The sequence below is a fragment of the Mytilus galloprovincialis genome, chromosome 1 (genome assembly GCF_965363235.1).
Source record: "Mytilus galloprovincialis chromosome 1, xbMytGall1.hap1.1, whole genome shotgun sequence".
NCBI lineage: Eukaryota > Metazoa > Mollusca > Bivalvia > Mytilida > Mytilidae > Mytilus > Mytilus galloprovincialis.
The window spans coordinates 40,013,630-40,036,121 of NC_134838.1; the positions used below are offsets into that span (position 1 = coordinate 40,013,630).

Genomic DNA, 22,492 nt, shown 5'->3' on the forward strand with positions numbered 1-22,492 from the left:
TACGCATTCTTAGTGAAATAGTGAAGGAGGAAGGTAAGTGTCAAAATGGAGTGAACTTAATGTTTTGGGGGTGGAGGGTTACATCCTTGTTCATGAAATATTTACACTTTCCTGCCTTACCTTGTATGCTCCTGTTACGCAGTCTTCTGCGGCTGAGTTTTCTTTAATAAACTATGAAACTATAAAAGACTCAAAATCAGTTGAAAAGTGGTTAGCCTTTGATCACTATACCATTTTGTTATTATTTTATGAATAGTTACAGTTCTAACCATTATGATTTTACTTTTGTGTACCACATCTCATTATTATACCCCACGCTTTGAAAAAGGGGGTGTATACTGTTTTACCTCTGTCTGTCTGTCCGTCAGTCAATCCATCAGGCCGTCTGAGTCATGAATATTTTCGTCGCATTTTTTTCAGGAACTACAATGCCAGGATTTCTGAAATTTGGTTTCAGGGTTTATATAAGTCAGTTTAACTGTGTGATGCATTTTCAGATTCATCACTCAACAACTTCCTGTTTACCGAACACTTGTATCATTTTACACATGATGGCAAAGTTGAAAATTTTCGTTGCATTTTTCTCAGGAACTACAATGCCAGGATTTCTGAAATTTGGTTTCAGGGTTTATGTAAGTCAGCTATACTGTGTGATGCATTTTCAGATTCATCACTTAACAACTTCCTGTTTACCGAACACTTACATATTTTTACACTATTGACATTATCCACTTGCGGTGGGGGTATCATCAGTGAGCAGTAGCTCACAGTTACACTTGTTTTTACTGAATATGAGATATGGTTTTCTATACCTCCAGCTTCAAAGAAAGTTTTAATCAGTTTGTAGATTATGTATTATTCTGTATGTATTAACAGGTTGTAACAAAGGTAGTGAAAGAAGAAACAGTCAACCCAGATGATGTAAAACAGCTTAATACCAGTGTTATACAGCTGAGGAAGGCCCATGTTCATCTGAAGATGGAGGTCCAGAGATATTTTGATGGTCTTAAAGGATCAATAGGCGAGGTACATATACACTCAAAGATCTCAAACTAATTACTGTGTGCCACCCAACACTTTGAAATTGTTTTTTTTTTTTATGCCCTATTTATTGGCCTGATGTGTTTTGGTCTGTGCATCCATCCTTTCATCCATCTGTCTGGGTTTAGGTGAATTTTTTGGTCAAGGTAGTTTTTGATGAAGTTAAAGTCAACTCAACTTGAAACTTAGTACACATGTTCCCCATGATATGATATGATCATTCTAATTTAATGCCAAATTTAAGTTTTTACCCCAATTTCACGGTCCACTGAACACACAAAAAAAAAATGATTTTGCATTTGGGACATCCATGTACTATGGACACATTCTTTCTTGTTTTTTGTAAAATTTATTGTTACGACAACAACACAATTCTTTTTCAATTTCATTTCAGTAGCTCATTGGTTTGATTTTTGTTGTCAAACTTTATCAATAAAAATACATGGATATAGAAATATGTAGTATTGTCTATATTATAGATATGCAAAAGAGGGGATTCATAGCATGTTGCAATTGAAATCTAGAAAACATAAACTATGAACTGAACAGGTATACAGTATATGAACAAAGAGAGTTTGGAAATTCGGTGGAAAGTCAGTAACCTACATAGAATATTTTAATAAACAAGACAATTACATTATGCAAAGCAGACTTTACGTATCATCACTGAATTGTGTTGAAGAAAATGTAATACCTTATAATTGTACATTTATACAATTTTCAGTGTGTAGGTGGTATGAAGAAAATGAAGAACTCAGGAGCTGCTCAATCAGAAGAAATGGAAGAAGTCAGGGCATTGTATAGAAAGGAGGCTTTACAGAGAAAGATACTTTATAACCAGGTACTGTGTATTTACATAGTTTGTCGAGCGTGGTAATTGGTTATTTTCGTGCAACGTGTTTTGCCATTTTCATTTCCCGTGCAGCTGTGAAAAAGGTTCGTTATGCACTGTGAAATTTTTAATTGTTTGTATATCATGAAATGGCAATTTTATTTTGGGTTCTTCCGTGCAGAAACCCCAATTTATGCCCCTCATTATCGGATGCAAGTTTTTATAAGATGTGTCTTTTCAGTTTAACTAGTTTTGAAAAACAATTATATGAAAGTTGCAGAATGTATAATTACATACTAGTCTTTGTACTTTAGAACTTTCAATCTTAACAATTGCAGCTTGATGTGTTCTGATCTTAAATTTAGTACCTATGAAATGTATTTTTATGCCACTGTTCTCACTGGTGAAGGCATTAACTGTTACCCTTGTCTCTCTTGAACGTATCAAGAAATTAGTTTCAGTTATCTAACTTTAGTTTGCCTCAACCAAATAAACTTGTATGCAATGCTTATTACCACAAAATACAGATCAAGGTTGAATTTGGTTGCTGTCACATTTCTGTTCTGGATTTATCTCCCTTTATAACTTTATATTCAAGCGGGAGCGTCATTTGTGTCGCATGGACGCATGCTCCATTTATTTCATTTCAGTGATATGGATGAATTTTAATTATTTAAGCTTCAGAAATTACCCCAACTTTGATAGCCTACAAAAATTATGATTGATTAAAAGAAGAAAAATGTGGCATGCAGGTTTGTGACCATTTAGAAATTTGTTGTTAATCTGAAATATGTTTTTATTTACAGTTACAAGAAATGAGAGGAAATATACGGGTGTTCTGCAGAGCTAGGAAGGATGACAGAGCAGAAAATTGTCTCAAATTCCTCAATGACCAAGACCTTGTGGTCAATAATCCTCAGAGTGGAAAGAAAATGTTCTCATTTGACAAAGCTTTTGATCCAAATACTTCTCAAGAACAAGTAAGAACAATTTTAGGATTTTTTAAAAATTTTGGTTGACATTTGATTTTATTCATAAATTGCTTGTAAGAAAAAAGCATTTTATTGAATACTTAAACTCATAGCTCACAATTTCCAACGAAATCCATGAAAATTAGTTTCCCACAAAAACAAATGAATTCACACAAAATTTTTTTCTCTATTTCTCTTTAAAGTAAACTATTTCTATATATAAAGGAAAAAGAAAAGACAACTACATTTATTAATGTTCAAAATATTCTATTCATATTCAGGACAAACATGTAAATGCTATATCAATAAATTCTGCTTTTACTTAAATGATTGATGTTGAATAATTACTTGAAATTAATGATCCTTGATTCCACTCCTTGTATATACAAACGTACTTTATAATTTATCTCAATAGTTAATAATAGTTATTCATCAATTGTTTTAATGTTTTTCTAGGTATTTGAAGATACAAAGGGCATTATAACATGTTGTGCTGATGGGTATAATGTATGTCTTATGGCCTATGGTCAAACAGGGTCTGGTAAAACATTCACCATGATGGGTCCTGATAGTAACCCTGGTATTAATATCAGGTAGGTGGTCTACGTATAAAAGGGTCTATAATGTATGTCTAGTGGCCTATGGTCAAACAGGGTCTGGTAAAACATTCACCATGATGGGTCCTGATAGTAACCCTGGTATTAATATCAGGTAAGTGGTCTACGTATAAAAGAGTCTATAATGTATGTCTAATGGCCTATGGTCAAACAGGGTCTGGTAAAACATTCACCATGATGGGCCCTGATAGTAACCCTGATATTAATATCAGGTAAGTGTCCATATAAATAGGGTGTATGAGGATATCTTACTTGTTTTTACAAAACATAAGTGGGGCCTCTGTAACCAAGTGGTCTAAGTAGTTACTACTGTCATCACTAGCCAGTCAACACTGAGGTTGTGAGTGCGCACCCTGCTTGTGTGGGTGCTCTCAACTCCAAACTTAATTGACTAGATTTGTCAGTTTTCCTATCATAGGTCAGTGGTTTTCTCTGGGCTCTCCGGCTTCCTCCACCAATAAAAACTGGCCGCCACAAAATAGCCTAAATGCTATGCTTAAAAGTGGCATTAAAACACAAAAAATCAATCAATCATATAAATGGGTCTATAATATATTCAAAATAGACAAGTGATGCATATCAGATAGGGTCCCTGAAAAACTGCATGATAAGAATGGACTAAAGATGAATTATTTTACCATGATATTGCATGTCATTTTCTCTCAATCATTGTTCAGAACTGATCTATTGTGAATTACTTTCGTTTTATTATAGACAGTTTCTTATAAACAGTAAACGTCTTAATAATGTCTTTTAGCACGGTAATTACGTAAGAGTATATTGCTACTTAGCAACAATATTATAATCATATATAGTTTAGATAAAGATTTTGTTCTATGAAGCGTTCTTCATTATTCCTTTAGAATATATGTCATCATGATTGGAAAGAAATGAACAGGTATTACCATAACAAAACATTCTATGTGTTATAAAAATTTAATTATTGGGGTTTTAAGTTAGTTAATTGCTTTAATTCTTATAATAAAAGAAATGAATTTTGAATGCACAAACAAAGTTTGTCATGAAAATTCCAAAATTTTCATTATTAAATTTGGTCGGTATAGTTTTGTTATTTTTTTTTTAGCCCTGCATGTTTATATTTGCTTCAACTGTTGAAATTTCAACATATATTTTTCTTACAGGGCAATAAATGAGTTGTTTAAAGTATGTAAAGAGAAAAAGGATACTGTATCTTATGTCTTAAAGGTATTTATTATTTAATGCAATAAGATGTTGATGCCAGGGAATGACAATAAATTGTTTAATGTTTGTAACCTTTGAGAATTTGCCTCAAATCAAACATACTACAGACACTAAATATTGACAATTCTTGCTATATGACAAAATATATATACAAAATTACACATGCATGTAGGACTTTTGTGTGAACAGTACAGGGGCTTAAAAACATGAAATCCCGAAATCCTGGGCTTAAAAATACGAAATCCTGAGGTCCCAAAATTTGAAAAAAAGAAATCCCGAATCCCGAAAGGGTAAATCCCGAGCTTAAAAACACCCGATCCCGGAGTCCCGATAAAGGTCCTATCTCCCCTCAATACATGAATCAGAATACTAAAGACTTAGCAACACTACCCCCTCACTATTAAAAAATCTTTGCAGCTTCATATACACTTTTATGATCATTGTTTATGATTTTCTAAAAAAAAAAATCTTTTTGTACAACTTAAATTGTATATTCCAGGTATCATTAATTGAAATCTATAATGAGACAATTCAAGATTTACTCACAAAGGAGGCTAAGACATTAGATCTGAAGACAGCTGGCAATAAAGTCAATATACCAGGGTTGACAGAAGTTGACATCAAAGCTTTGGATGATATAAAAAAAGTTATGGCAATGGGAGATAAGAATCGAACTACTGCTTCAACTAAGATGAACTCTACCAGGTAAAGGATATGAAATATTATCTGACAAATAATTATAAGTGATGTATTTTTAACATATTTGATGTAATCTACATTTTAGTGTTTTTATGATATGATTTGTTGAGAGTCTTGCTTTGTACATTTATTTATTGTAAGTAGAACAGCTGATTTAAATACTTTATTAATAAAAGGATTTATTGATTGATTGTTGTTTGCAAATGTCCAATGGCAAATATTTCATGCATGTTCATGCTAAGAATGAGTGATAAAAGGAGATATGAGGTATACATAATTGAGACAGCAACCCAACAACACCAGAAACCAAAAGACATCTAGAGATATAACATTGAGTCATAAACAATCCCTTGGACCAAGCATCAACTACTAAACTTGCTAATATGAAGACATGCTATCTTGAAAATCATATATATATATGTAGCTGTACTTCAGGCTTCTGGTAGCCTTCATATAACAATATCATGAACTTTTACCTATTTCTTTTCCAGTTCACGTTCACATTTACTACTGTTGTTGTCTGTAGAAGGTACAGATAAAATTACTGGTGCAATATCTAAGGGAACTTTGACCTTGTGTGACCTTGCAGGGTCAGAGAGAATTTCTAAGACAGAGGCTGAAGGACAAAGATTGGTAGAGGCAGCTGCTATCAATAAATCATTGTCTGCACTGGGACAGGTAATTATAAATTGCAACATTTGATGTAATATAAAGCTGTTTTCACATTGAAGGCTGCTCTGGAATTTTAAATTAAACTTGAATTTTTTTTTGATATGAAACAAAATACAGTCAACCTGCTGTATAGTGTTTTTGTCAGTGGAACATATTTTTTTGTGAATTACTTAAAAGTTCGGAAAATAAGAGTGTACAATTTTTGTTTCCTGCACAATAATCCTGGTCACGGCACCATAGTATTGGGAAGAAAACAAAAGTTGAAAGATTTATAGGTGTAAAACATTAGCCAGATTTACGAACAGAGTAAAATTGAATAATAGAATGACATAATAAAGTAAGTTCCCCAACTATCAACATCAAGAGGTTCAAGTTTGTTTATGGCTGTTTATTTTAGGTATTTACATCTTTAAGACAGAGTCAGTTGCATATACCCTACAGAAATTCTAAACTTACTCAGATCTTACAGCCATCTTTAGGAGGAGATGCCAAGGTAAGCATTGATGTTGCAGCATTGATAAATATAACCAAAATTCATTCTTAGACTAAGAAGTAGTTACATGGGTGTTTTTTTTTTTTTAAATTTTATTTGACTATTTTTAATCATTTTAAAACAAATTTTAGTTATTTTATATAGTTATGTCATTGTGACATGAAAACATGAAAAAAGTAGAAAACAACTTCTATTGAAGGCCTTACTGTGACCTATAGTTGTTCATTTCTGTGCCATTTGGTCTCTTGTGAAGACTCAAGAGTTGTCTCATTAACAATTATACCATATCTTCTTATTTATATCTTAGGTCTTCATTTATCATTGATGTGAGTCTTTCTAGTTTACCTTAATTTTCAGGCAATAACATTTGCTACAATTCTCTAGTCAAAGGGGAAAAAATTAAAAAAAAAGCCTTGAATTCACATTAAAACAGATTTTTATGCCCCACCTACGATAGTAGAGGGGCATTATGTTTTCTGGTCTGTGCCTCCGTTCGTCCGTGCGTCCCTCTCTTGTTTAAAGTGTGTCTGTTCATGAGTGTTTAAATTTTCTCAACTTATAAATGTATTTTTTGTAGGCATGCTTGTTTGTGAATATAAGTCCAGATTCCTATAATTATTCAGAGACAGTAAGCACACTGACTTTCGGTTCTAATGCAAAACAAGTAGCATTAGGTCAGGCTAAACAGAATATAAAGAAAGGAAACTAGTCATGGGAAAGACGGAGTACGAGTCTCGTATATATGTCAGAGGAATTTATGTCGTAAGAAGATGAAAAATTTGTAATCTTTAAGCCATACTACTTTTTGGTTTGCTCTCAGATAACAATGTAGAGAGTTGTCTACAGAAGAAAGCTTGATAGATAATTCTTTGAAATTTAAATGTGGTGAAATAAAAAGCTGCTTTTCAATGTATGTGAACCATATCAAGTATCTGAGAAACTTGTAACCAATATATGGCCTTATCTTTATATTTTATGCGCATGTCTTCATGGAATTTCATCATTTGTATTGAAAATAGTTCAGTTTTGCTCAAGACCTTCTTTTTCCTACATATAAACATTCTTACCATTGAGTGTTTCAAAGTATTTTGTCTCACAAACAAGAAATATTTTATCAAGCAATAACATATGAATATTCATGACAACACAATTGTTGGTATTTTTTTGGAGAATTGACTGAAAATTTCTATCATTTTTATATTGTATATTTTCGAAATGTCAGGTCTGTTTTTCATAAACTACTATATCAATTTAGGTTTATGTTATTATAAGAAACAATCTTTCATAGAATATTCAACATAGATGACACTTTTATTTCTAATTTCTTCTTATGACATACCTCTAGTCTTTTCTGATTTCTTTGATCTCTATTTGTAATTATACAACATTCTACAGTTCAGTTTTTTCTTGACAATGTGTTGAAATAAGAGTGTAAGCTATATAGTGATTTTTTATAAAGTCTGTCACCATCAAAGTGAATCTGTGATATTGTATCAAGATATTAACATGTTGAATTTTGAATTTTATCTAAACAGTTTGTTGATGCAATGATGCGGGTGGATGATTTATAAAAAAAGGGGGATGGGGGACCCATGAACAAAGCAGCAGTAGGAGTGTGACTTGAAAAGTCTATACATTAACCATATTTGTATCTACATAAGGGATGCATGCATTAAGAAAAATTTGTAAAATAATATATTCATTAGTTAGCAAAAACACAGTTACATGTATATAATTCAAAATATTCAAAGATTCTACTGTCCGATTTATTTGCTAAGAGCTGTAACACTTACAGTCCAATTAACTGATGCTGAAACCAGTATTGTATATTTTGTAATTAGTAATTTATTTTCTGTGATCCATGTTGATGTATTTTATATAATGACAAGACACGGAAGTGAAGAAAAGATCAGTTTTTGAACATTTACAAATTTCAAATTCTATTTGTTCAAAAACAAACAAAATGTATTGGCTTAATTATAAAGTGAAATTGATCCATCTGCTTAACTTTTCATTTTAATTTTGTCTATGTTTACAAAAAAAAGAGCATATTTCCTAATTTTTTGTATGAACTACTAAATACATGTAATTCCAAGCTATTATATAAGATTCAAAGTATAATGATCAGTTGCAAGAAACTGGTTTATCACACATACGGCTCCAGTTGTATTTGTCTAAAGTTGCAAAATTGGAGCTTGGATTACAATGTTATATAGGGAACTCTTTTTGTTAAATAAAGAGTAGATGTCAAAACTTAAAACTGATTTTTCACAGAAGTGTTACTAAAATAATACAAGTAGCAATGTATGTATAAAGAATGCCTCTTGATTTGCAGAATTCCTCAGAATATTGTAATATCTTAGTTATACTAATCAGAACGTGTATGGATAATTTTATTTATTATATAATAGGAATATGTGGGCATTTAGTTATACATGTATTGCAGTGACAGACTAAAATGTGAAATTTACGAGTAGATGATATTGTGTAATAATTTGAAACCCTCACTTCTTGCAACTCTTTTATGTAATATTTAAAAAAAAAAAAAGCAAAGATCTAACCATAGAGAATGACATTCAAGTGTTTACCCTGTGTCTTTCATTAAGTTTTATTGACATATGTAAGTATGTATATTTGTTTGATATTGTCATTGTACATGTATATGTAAAACCATAAAAGTTTATGTAAAATGTCTTTGTCAATATTGTTAACATTGTTGTAAAAATTGTTTTTATAGCAATAATTTTATCTGTGATAGAAGATTACTGGTAAAATATGACTTGAAATACAGGAAACATAGTCAATATAAATTGTTTTATTTTCCAACACATTTTAAAAATAGAATTATGGTAAAAAAAAATAAAGAAAAAATATGCCTCTATTTGTTTGTTCAAGATTAAATTCAATATTATATGTGATGTTGAAACTGAATAGAAAAGAATATGGTTATTAATGACTGAAAGAAAAGAACATTTCAAGAAGGGGAGATAACTGAATGTATCTTCAAAGCACTGAGATATTGGTTATTTGTTGTATTATTGATAAACTTATTATTTTTTTGTGATGTTTCCATTTTTTAATTTTTGTGTGCTTGATATGTATAAGTTATGTACAGAATGTCAGTTCATTCCACATTTTTTTTAGGTTAACCATTATAAGTATTATATATGTGTCTGCTGCAGTCTTGAGTATAAAAATGGATTAAAACTTGTCTTTAGGCTTATCGGATAGGCATCAATTCAATGCTAAGTTTTTATGTAATACATATTTTTGTGTATTACTGCTTAATCATATACTTGTTTAAGAAAGTGGATCATTAAGGTCAAAGTTGGTCCTTTTTTTTTTAAATAGTTTCATGTTTGTTGTAAGTTTCATAAACTCTGGGTCTTTAATGACAAGACCATCCTTTTAGCTTTCTCAAGAAAAGTTAAATATTCATTCATTAATTATCTCTTTGATAATTTGTTAAGTTTTTATTGTTATTAAATGGATTCAGGACATTTTTGTTATTTAATAATATTTAGTCTTTTTGTAGCATGATATGATAAGCAATTTCATAAGTTTGGAATACATGCATATGATTTAAGAAGGATTTTTATTTCTCTATTTGATTCATTTGTTTACATAATGAACTAAATAGGTATTGTCATAATCAATCTGTTCATAAAAGTTTTTTAGACATCTAATTTATGATTTTTAACAATTACAGATTTTTGTTTTGTCTATTTTCAGTTTTAACCAATATTTCCTGTAAATATGGCCACAATTGATATTTATAAGGTTTTTTTTAAACAGGCCTGGACAGATTATCAATCTGAAAATTGGTGAGAGGAAGGCACATTTTTTTTATGTTTTTTAAATTTAAAATTTTATTTTACAAAAAAAAATGTAATTTTCTGTGGATTGTATGATGAGCTATGATATTTAAAAATGAAATTGTTGATTTCTTTTGAAATGGAGCTCACAAAGACAATACATTATTTTCCTTAGATTTTCTCTGTTAAACAGCTAGTTCTAGTAAGTCTGTGATCACATTTATTGCCAGAGTAGTAAAAAGTTTTGTAGATAGTTAAAAAGGTATGGTTGCACAATCTAAAATTTTTTCATTCATTATATCATCTCTAAGATCATTTATTTACATGTTGTTTTTTTTTCATTTCTTTAACACTGCCAAGAAATGGTTCATGCAAATATAAAAGGTAAGTTGATTTAAGTAGTTTTTAAGATTTTTAATAAATTTCATGAAACTTTATTTGCTCTAGAGTGAAATTTTTGAGCCAAAGAAATAAGCAATTTATTTTCTAATTTAATTTTTCTGAAAGGAAAAGGATTAAGATCAATTGACAACCATAAGCGTTAAAAAAGAAGTGAGTAGCTTCTGGTCAAGACTTAGATCTTCATATTTTAAAAACAAAAATGATTGATTTATTTAGGTAAATATAAGTCAACAAAAACAAAGTGTTATGACCATTATTGTTTGTATATAAGCACATTTCTTTTCATAAAATCTATGATTTTGTATGGCTACTTTGCCGGACATACAATTCATGCAATGAACAAGCGTCCGTCCCCCTTATAAACATGGCTGTGATAGGTTGATCTTAGTGCTCTAGATTTCAGATATTTTATAATCCGTCCAGAAATCATTCCCATTATTTTTTATCATTTATTTTGTCTTTGTTTATAAGTTTATGTCTATATTTACTGATACAGAAATTTACAAATGTTATGATTGAACTTTTACCCTTACATTCCATTAAATGATAATAAAATACATATTTGTTTTTTTCTTGGTTTTTATCGTTCATAAGTACATTTATATTTATTTGGCAAGAATCCGTTCTATTCTTTTCTTTAACAATAAATAGAATATATATGTTAGATTCAAGAAGAAGTTCAAAGAATATAAGCTAAATGACTGAAAGAAAATGTATTTGCTTTTCTACAATATAAGCCAGGTATTCATCTTGAATCAAATTTCTATCATATAAGTGTTCCATAATTGGTTCACTAATTCTTGTTTCTATCAAAACTTAAAATTCTGATTAATATAGCTTTGTTTTTATCATTTCAGTTAAAAATAGTCAACTTACAATTTCTGCTGTTATATATATTCATGTCACAGCCAGTATTTTAAATTCTGCTAATCGAAATTTACATCTCTTTTATAATTGCACAAAATATTAATTTTTTTATGCTAATTTAAGTATTTGCAACATTGTTTTGTATATGTTCTCCATAGTTTCATCTGTTTAATAAATAGCAATCGGTATATAGTGTGCACTCATTATCATGAACCAGGAAAAGTTTAATTCAAGGAAATTCAAATATCAATAGATTAATCTGTTGGTAGCTAGTTTGAGCATACATTAAAATTGATGAACCAATCAATTGTCTGTAAAAGTTACCTCCCACTTCTACTGAATTTAGAATACCTTATCCTAAGATATTATTTGTTTTACATATTTAAAGTATTTTGTTGTATTCTATATCTGTGATAATGGTCAATTAACAAACTAGTCTCAAAATTTACATTTTCCATCCATAAGAAAATAAAATTAGACGATTCAGAATATATTGCATTCTGGGTATAATGTTTTTCAAATTGCACACCAAAACATTGTGAATGGTTCAAAAAGGCTGAAGTCATGGAAGTTCAACCAATGATGTGACATTTTCATTTTGGCCTGCAAAATAATTAGCATCGCATTAACTCTTTACACAAAATTAGAGAAAACTGTGAGGAAAAGTAATAGCTGGCAAATAAAATTTTGAGGGCTGTTTTTTGTTGACCTATTTCTTTAATAGAAAATGTTATTTTCCACTGTGTTATTAGGTTTATTGATGCAATAAATATATTTTCTGATAGCCATTATTGTCTTTTATGCATACAAATATTGCTGTAAATTCAGATTTTTATAAGCAACAAGAGTCCACATGCTAAAATGTCTCTCCTACTTTTCAGACAATTGATTTTATGTTGAAAGTCTTAAAGATAAAGTTTTTACTAAAAGAACAGAAACAAAAAATCTATGACAATGAAGTCAAGGTCAGATAAATTGTGACAAACAGACAATTACAACTTAAGATTATTTAAGACACCAAATTCATGTATAGTTGACCTATTGTCCATGCTTCATAAATAACATACCAAAACACAACAAGAGTGCATATGCTGAAATGTCTGACCTTCTATACTTATGATTGATTTTATGTTGAAAGTCTATAAAATAAAGCTTTACCACAATTATCACATAAACTTGATCTAAGAAAATAAGGCCAAGGTCAGATATACCAAACAAAAAATGTATATACACCTTACAATTATTCAATACATCACATATAGCTAACCTATTGCTTTAAGTTTCTAAGAAATAGACTGAACCAAAAACACAAAACATTGACCAATGAACCATGAAAATGAGGTCAAGGTCAGATGAACTATGTAAGACAGATGTGTACACCTGACAACTAATTTATGGATTAAGTAATGTTGACCTATTGCTAATAGTATCTAAGAAACAAACTTAACCATGAAAACTTAACATTGACCAATGAACCATGAAAATGAGTTCAAGGTCAGATGATACCTTCCAGACAGACATTTACACCTTACAATCATTCCATACAACAAATAAAGATGGCCTATTGCTTCAAGTTTCTAAAAGCTTTCTGCACATTACTTAATATAGTACTTATAGGACACAAAAACTTAACATTGATCAATGAAACATGAAAAGGAGGTCATGATTAGATGAAACCTACCATACTGACATGTACTCATTATATCACCTATTGTTGACTAGTACTCGTAAGTGAGAAATTCACATGACAATAAAACAAAACAAAACATTTCAAGCAGTCATTGGACCATGAAGATGAGGTCAAGGACATTGGACTGATGGAAAATAGCAACATCATGTATCTGAATACAAGATATGAAGTTTGCACGTCTTCAAACTTTCTGTAATACTAAGCTTTATACAAATAGTTTACATCAATACAGCCAAATAGCAATGCCTATGCTTTGCATACTTCACAGGCAAGTCAAAAATAGCATTCACTTTCTTGTATTTTTTGCTGATTATTAAATGCCTCAACTAACTCATTAGCAAAAATTTCTCAGTTTACAGTATTTGGAATACATATAAAAATAAGATGTTGTTTGATTGCCAATAAGACAACTTTCCACAAGAGACCAAATGACAAAAACATTAACAGCTATAGGTCTCTGTTCAGCCTTTAACAATGAGCAAAGCACATACCACAGTCATTTATAAAAGGCCCCAAAATGACAAATGAAAACAATTCAAATGAGAAAACTAACGGCCTAATTTACTGATTATTTCTACGAAACAAGACCAACTCAATATAAACCAGAACCATGAAAAGGTCAAGTCATATGAACCCTGTCAAGACATTAACTATAGTATTCCAGGCACAGACCTTAGTATCATGAAACTAAATATTGACAAATGAACAATAAAACTAGACGTGTCAAAGCGACACGAATGGCCCCGTCTCAAAAAGTTGAAAAATCTGCAATTTCAATAACACATACGGACACAAACATGGTGGTAGTCTCACATATCAAAAATCAGCTCAAAATCTGGAGGCGTATAGAAAAAAAGTCTGTATAAATGTGATTTTCAATAATTTTTAAAGTTGTAAACCCTTAATTTTTGCAAAAATTAGCGTAGCGGAAGGAAACTTGAACTTGATCTGTAACTCATCATGGTTAACTCACATACTAACCAGATGCACCGCAGGGTGCAGCTTTATACGACCGCAGAGGTTGAACCCTGAACAGTTGGGGCAAGTATGGACACAACATTTAAGCTTGATACAGCTCTGAATTTGGATTGTGATTAAATAGTTGACACAACACAGGTTTCTGACACAGAATGAATGTGGTCTAAAAACTTAAACTTAAAAACTTTAAATTTTAAATTGGACATTATCTATGAAGGTCCAATATCCAAAATCTAAATACATGGTTAGATCCAGCATATCAAAGAACCCCAATGGACCCTTTAGACCTCAATGTGGACCAATTTGATAACCGGGCCCAAATATCGAAAATCTAAATACATGGTTAGATTCAGCATATATCAAAGAACCCCATATATTCAATTTTTGTTGAAATCAAAACTAGAGGCTCTAAAGAGCCTGTGTCGCTCACCTTGGTCTATGTGAATATTAAAGGAAGCAGATAGATTCATGACAAAATTGTGTTTTGGTGATGGTGATGTGTTTATACATCTTACTTTACTGAACATTCTTGCTGCTTAAAATTATCTCTATCTATAATGAACTTGGCCCATTAGTTTCAGTGGAAAATGTTAGTAAAAATTTACAAATTTTATGAAAATTGTTAAAAATTGACTATAAAGAACAATAACTCCTAAGGGGGTCAATTGACCATTTCGGTCATGTTGACTTATTTGTAAATCTTTCTTTGCTGAACATTATTGTTGTTTACAGTTTATCTCTATCAATAATAATATTCAAGATAATGACCAAAAACAGCAAAATTTCCTTAAAACTAACAATTCAGGGTCAGCAACCCAACAACGGGTTGTCCGATTAATCTAAAAATTTAAGAGCAGATAAATGTTGACCTGATAAACAATTTTACCCCATGTCAGATTTGCTCTAAATTCTTTGGGTTTTGAGTTATAAGCCAAAAACTGCATTTTACCCCATGTTCTATTTTTAGCCATGGCGGCCATCTTGGTTGGATGACCGGACACATTTTTCAAACTACTAACCCAAAAGATGATTGTGGCCATGTTTGGATTAATTTGGCCAAGTAGTTTCAGAGGAGGAGATTTTTGTAAAAGATTACTAAGATTTATGAAAAATGGTTAAAAATTGACTATAAAGGGCAATAACTCCTAAAGGGGTCAACTGACCATTTCAGTCATGTTGACTTATTTGTAAATCTTACTTTGCTGAACATTATTGCTGTTTATAGTTTATCTCTATCTATAATAATATTCAAGATAATAAACAAAAAGAGCAAAATTTCCTTAAAATTACTAATTCAGGGCCAGCAACCCAACAACGGGTTGTCCGATTCATCTGAAAATTTCAGGGCAGATAGATCTTGAACTGATAAACAATTTTACCCCTGTCAGATTTGCTCTAAATGCTTTGGGTTTTGAGTTATAAGCCAAAAACTGCATTTTACCCCATGTTCTATTTTTAGCCATGGCGGCCATCTTGGTTTGATGGCCGGGTCACCGGACACATTTTTCAAACTACTAACCCAAAAGATGATTGTGGCTAAGTTTGGATTAATTTGGCCCAGTAGTTTCAGAGGAGAAGATTTTTGTAAAATATTACTAAGATTTACGAAAAATGGTTAAAAATTGACTATAAAGGGCAATAACTCCTAAAGGGGTCAACTGACCATTTCATTCATGTTGACTTATTTGTAAATCTTACTTTGCTCAACATTATTGCTGTTTACTGTTTATCTCTATCTATTATAATATTCAAGATAATAACCAACAGCAAAATTTCCTTAAAATTACTAATTCAGGGGCAGCAACCCAACAACGGGTTATCCGATTCATCTGAAAATTTCAGGGCAGATAGATCTTCACCTGTTTAACAATTCTACCCCATGTCAGATTTGCTCTAAATGCTTTGGTTTTTGAGTTATAAGCCAAAAACTGCATTTTACCCCTATGTTCTATTTTTAGCCATGGCGGCCATCTTGGATGGTTAGCCGGGTCACCGGACACATTTTTTAAACTAGATACCCCAATGATGATTGTGGCCAAGTTTGGTTTAATTTGGCCCAGTAGTTTCAGAGGAGAAGATTTTTGTAAAAGTTAACGACGACGACGGACGACGACGGACGCCGGACGCCAAGTGATGAGAAAAGCTCACTTGGCCTTTTAGGCCAGGTGAGCTAAAGGCCAGGTGAGCTAAAAAGTTTAATTGGACCCCAATTTGGACCTACATGAAAACTGGGCCTATAATCAACTAGAGGCTCTAAAGAGCCTGTGTCGCTCACCTTGGTCTATGTGCATATTAAACAAAGGACACAGATGGATTCATGACAAAATTGTGTTTTGCTGATAGTGATGTGTTTGTAGATCTTACTTTACTGAACATTCTTGGTACTTAGAATTTTCTCTATCTATAATAAACTTGGACCTTTAGATACAGTGAAAAATATTTTGTAAAAATTTACAAAAATTTACCAAATTAGTGAAAATTGTTAAAAATTGAATAAAATGGGCAACAACTCCTTAAGGGGTCAACTGACGATTTTGGTCATGTTGACTTATTTCTAGATCTTACTTAGCTGAACATTATTGCTGTTTACAAGTTATCTCTATCTATAACAATATTCAAGATAATAACCAAAAACAGCAAAATTTCCTTAAAATTACTAATTCAGGGGCAGCAACCCAACAACAGGTTATCCGATTTATCTGAAAATTTCAGGGCAGATAGATCGTGACCTGTTACATAATTTTACCCCTTGTCAGATTTGCTCTAAATGCTTTGGTTTTTGAGTTATAAGCCCAAAACTGCATTTTACCCCTATGTTCTATTTTTAGCCATGGCGGCCATCTTGGATGGTTGGCCGGGTCACCGGACACATTTTTAAACAAGATACCCCAATGATGATTTTGGCTAAGTTTGGTGTAATTTGGCCAAGTAGTTTCAGAGGAGAAGATGTAAAAGATTACTAAGATTTACGAAAAATGGTTAAAAATTGACTATTAAGGGCAATAACTCCTAAAGGGGTCAACTGACCATTTCGGTCATGTTGACTTATTTGTAAATCTTTTTTTGCTGAACATTATTGCTGTTTACAGTTTATCTCTATCTATAATAATATTCAAGATAATAACCAAAAACAGCAAAATTTCATTAAAATTACTTATTCTGGGGCAGCAACCCAAAACCGGGTTGTCCAATTCATCTGAAAATTTCAGGGCAGGTAGATCTTGACCTGATAAACAAATTTACCTCTGTCAGATTTACTCTAAATGCTTTGGTTTTTTAGTTATAAGCCAAAAACTGCATTTTACCCAAGGTTCTATTTTTAGCCATGGCGGCCATCTTGATTGGATGGCTGGGTCGCTGGACACATTTTTCAAACTACATACCCCAAAGATGGTTGTGGCCAAGTTTGGATTGATTTCGCCAAGTAGTTTCAGAGGAGAAGATTTTGGTAAAAGATCACTAAGATTTACGAAAAATGGTTAAAAATTGACTATAAAGGGCAATAACTCCTAAAGGGGTCAACTGACCATTTCGGTCATTTTGACTTATTTGTAAATATTACTTTGCTGAACATTATTGCTGTTTACAGTTTATCTCTATCTATAATAATATTCAAGATAATAACCAAAAACAGCAAAATTTCCTTAAAATTACTAATTCAGGGGCAGCAACCCAACAACAGGTTATCCGATTTATCTGAAAATTTCAGGGCAGATAGATCTTGACCTGATAAACAATATTACCCCATGTCAGATTTGCTCTAAATGCTTTGGTTTTTGAGTTATAAGCCAAAAACTGCATTTTACCCCTATGTTCTATTTTTAGCCATGGCGGCCATCTTGGATGGTTGGCCGGGTCACCGGACACATTTTTTAAACTAGATACCCCAATGATGATTTTGGCCAAGTTTGGTGTAATTTGGCCCAGTAGTTTCAGAGGAGAAGATTTTTGTAAAAGTTAACGACGCCGGACGACGACGGACGACAGACGACGGACGACAGACGACGGACGACGGACGACGGACGCCAAGTGATGGGAAAAGCTCACTTGGCCCTTTGGGCCAGGTGAGCTAAAAATCAAAATACATGTTTATATTCAGCAGATCAAAGAACCCCAAGGATTCAATTTTTGTTGATATCAAACAAAGATTAATTTTGGACCCCAATTTGGACCAACTTGAAAACTGGGCCCTTAATAAAAAATCTAAGTACATGTTTAGATTCAGCATATCAAAGAACCCCAAGAATTAAATTTTTGTTGAAATCAAACAAAGTTTAATTTTGGACCCCAATTTGAACCAACTTGAAAACTGAGCCAATAATCAAAAATATAAGTACATGTTTAGATTTAGCATATCAAACAACCCCAAGAATTAATTTTTTGTTAAAAATCAAACTTAGTTTAATTTTGGACCCTTTGTACCTTAATGTAGACCAATTTGAAAATGGGACCAAAAATTAAGAATCTACATACACAGTTAGATTCGGCATATCAAAGACATATGGACAAAGTTTAATTTTTGACCCTTTGGACCTTAATGTAGACCAATTTGAAAACGGGACAATATATTTCTTGCTATTGCGCAAAACTGTGCAATTGAAAATTTCTTGCTATTATGCAATACTGTGCAATTAGATATTTCTTGCTATTGTGCAATACTGTGCAATTGAAGATTTCTTGCTATTGCAAAATACTGTGCTATTGAAGATTTCTTGCTATCGCGCAATACTTAATATAATAATTTTGGACCAACTTGAAAACTGGGCCCATAATCAAGAATCTAAGTACATGTTTAGATTCTGCATATCAAATTCAATTTTTGTTAAAATCAAGCTAAGTTTAATTTTGACCCCTTTAAATTGGACCTTAATGTAGACCAATTTGAAAACAGGACCAAAAATTAGGAATCTGAATACACGGTTAGATTTGGCATATCAAAGAACCCAAATAATTCATTTTTTGATGAAATCAAAGTTTAATTTTGGACCCTTTTGGCCCCTAATTCGTTGGGACCAAAACTCCCAAAATCAATCCAAACCTTCCTTTTGTGGTCATAAACCTTGTGTTAAAATTTCATTGATTTCTATTCACTTTTACTAAAGTTAGAGTGCGAAAACTAAAAGTATTCGGACGACGCCTTGTGTTAAAATTTCATAGATTTCTGATTACTTACACTAAAGTTATTGTGCAACCAGGTGCTCCGCAGGGCGCAGCTTTATACGACCGCAGAGGTCGAACCCTGAACAGTTGGGGCAAGTATGGACAAAACATTCAAGCGTGATACAGCTCTGAATTTGGATTGTGATCAAATTTTTGACATTACATGGGTTTTTTTTACACAAAACAAATGTCAAGATTTTACAAATCAATTAAAGATTTCTTCTTCAAACTTTTTAAATCTAAAATTAAATAGTTGACACAGCATAGGTTTCTGACACAGAATGAATGTGGTCTAATGAACTAAAAAGTTTTTTTTTGCCTTTGAGCAATTCACTATGCTGTTGAATATTAATCCTCTCAAAAAAATGTTTGAAGAAATTTTCTTTTTATTAATGAAATCTGAAATGAGAAAAATTTAACCCCCCCCCCTTTTTTTTCACATCCCCGTTTCCCTTTTTCCAAAACTGATATCAATTCAAATTTCTAATGGAGTTTGCAACAATAACTACTCTTTTAAATACATCATAAAATATTAAAATGTAAAATAAAGTGCTTGTTATCTCTGAATGGTAAAGATTGGTTGGTAGTAAAAGTGAATATACATTGTTTATTATATAAAACAATAAAAAAAACTTCATCAGCAACATTTTATATTGCCAAATTTCCAATGAAGTTATTTACATAAAGTTATTGGCAAATAAAAATAGAAAATGACATCATAGTCATGTCTGGCAAATTTCCAACATATATTATCAACTACTATTCTATACAAAGAAAGATAACTCCAATTGAAAATTAATTGCTATTGCACAATATTGTGCAATTAGATATTTCTTGCTATTGTGCAATACTGTGCAATTGAAAATTTCTTGCTATTGCACAATACTTGATATGGAATCCTGATTTGGACCAACTTGAAAACTGGGCCCATAATCAAAAATCAAAGTACATATTTAGATAAAGCATATCAAATAAGTCCAAGAATCTAATTTTTGTTAAAATCAAACTTAGTTTAATTTTGGACCCTTTGGACCTTAATGTAGACCAATTTGAAAACTGGACCAAAAATTAAGAATCTACATACACAGTTAGATTTGGCATATCAAAGAACCCATTTATTCAATTTTTGATGAAATCAAACAAAGTTTAATTTTTGACCCCCATTTGGACCAACTTGAAAACTAGGCCAATAATTAAAAATCTAAGTACATTTTTAAATTCAGCATATCAAAGAACCCCAAGGATTCAATTTTTGTTAAAATCAAACTAAGTTTAATTTTGGACCCTTTGGACCTTAATGTAGACCAATTTGAAAACGGGACCAAAAATTAAGAATTTACATACATAGTTAGATTCGGCATATCAAAGAACCCCAATTATTCAATTTTTGATGAAATCACACAAAGTTCAATTTGGACCCTTTGGGCCCCTTATTCCTAAACTGTTAGGACCAAAACTCCCAAAATCAAACCCAACCTTCCTTTTGTGGTCATAAACCTTGTATTTAAATTTCATAGATTTCTATTCACTTAAACTAAAGTTAATGTGCGAAAACCAAGAAAATGCTTATTTGGGCCCTTTTTGGCCCCTAATTCCTAAAATGTTGGGACCAAAACTCCCAAAATCAATCCCAACCTTCCTTTTGTGGTCATAAACCTTGTGTTAAAATTTCATTGATTTCTATTCACTTTTACTAAAGTTAGAGTGCGAAAACTAAAAGTATTCGGACGAAGACTACGCCGACGCCGCCGACGACGACGACGACGACGACGACGCCAACGTGATAGCAATATACGACCAAAAAATTAAAATTTTTGCGGTCATATAAAAACCAAGAAAAATGCTTATCTGGGCCCTTTTTGGCCCCTTATACCTAAACTGTTGGGACCAAAACACCCAAATTCATCCCCAACCTTCCTTTTATGGTCATAAACCTCGTGTTTAAATTTCATAGATTTCTATTTACTTTTACTAAAGTTATGCCTCGTTCACACGTACGTTTAATTCGAATCGAATTCGCTATTTGTGTTCACACACTCCTCTTTTTTAATTTGAATCGAATTCGAAATGGCTAATTCGCATTAGAAGTACGCTTTTGTCAATATGAAGTAAAAGTTAACGTCGTTTGGACAGTAAAGCGAATTTGATGGGCATTGTAATTTCGAATTAGAACTTACGTTAGGGCGTAAAATGTTTCAAATGCGAATTAAACTAATTCGAATTACGTGTGAACTCAGCATAAGAGTGCGAAAACCAAATGTCTTTGGATGACAACGACGACAACGCCAACGTGATACCAATAAACGACCAAAAAATTTTCAATTTTTGCGGTCGTATAAAAATCAGCCCAACATCTGAAAGCATTTAGATAAAAGGTCCGTATAACTTTGATTTTCAAAAATTTATCAAAGTCCATAGACCGTAATTTCGGCAAAATTTTTGCCGAGCAGAACAAAACTTAAACTTGATCTGTAACTCATCTTGGTTAACTCACATACTAGAGTCATCCCAACCGTGCTGATATCGATATATGAAAGCATTTATAAAAAAAACTCTGTATAACTGTGATTTATATATTACATACTTAGTAGTAAATACAGATAAATTGTATGTGTAATACAATCAATGGCAAGCGTGCTGTATCAGCCACCCGTGATGACATCGATATCAGCACGGTTGCAAAAGCTTTATTACACCTTTAATCTGTATGACGTCACGTCATCGATTGCAGTCACTGAGCAATTGAAAATTTCTTGCTATTGCAAAATACTTAATATAATAATTTTGGATCCCGATTTTGACTGCAATCGATGACGTGACGTCATACAGATTAAAGGTGTAATAAAGCTTTTGCTGAAATTAAATTGAATAATTGGGGTTCTTTGATATGCCAAATCTAACTGTGTATGTAGATTCTTAATTTTTGGTCCTGTTTTCAAATTGGTCTACATTAAAGTCCAAAGGGTCCAAAATTAAACTAAAATTGAAGTTCTTGGGCTTTTTTGATATGCTGAATCTAAACATGTACTTAGATTTTTGTTTCTTATACTAA

At 31.8% G+C, this 22,492-nt stretch overlaps 1 protein-coding gene across 1 annotated transcript in view; it reads left to right on the top strand.

Annotated features, from left to right (window-relative positions):
* LOC143074224 (uncharacterized) overlaps positions 1-7,976 on the top strand; it is a 40,276-nt gene extending 32,300 nt beyond the window's left edge. Inside the window, exons 11-19 of the mRNA XM_076249776.1 lie at positions 877-1,026; positions 1,766-1,882; positions 2,680-2,853; positions 3,301-3,437; positions 4,604-4,667; positions 5,164-5,369; positions 5,855-6,041; positions 6,433-6,528; positions 7,106-7,976. Of these exons, the coding sequence (XP_076105891.1) occupies positions 877-1,026; positions 1,766-1,882; positions 2,680-2,853; positions 3,301-3,437; positions 4,604-4,667; positions 5,164-5,369; positions 5,855-6,041; positions 6,433-6,528; positions 7,106-7,237 (1,263 nt within the window). The 3' untranslated portion in view covers positions 7,238-7,976. The remainder of the gene's footprint in view (positions 1-876; positions 1,027-1,765; positions 1,883-2,679; positions 2,854-3,300; positions 3,438-4,603; positions 4,668-5,163; positions 5,370-5,854; positions 6,042-6,432; positions 6,529-7,105) is intronic.
* Positions 7,977-22,492: the final 14,516 nt, after the last annotated feature.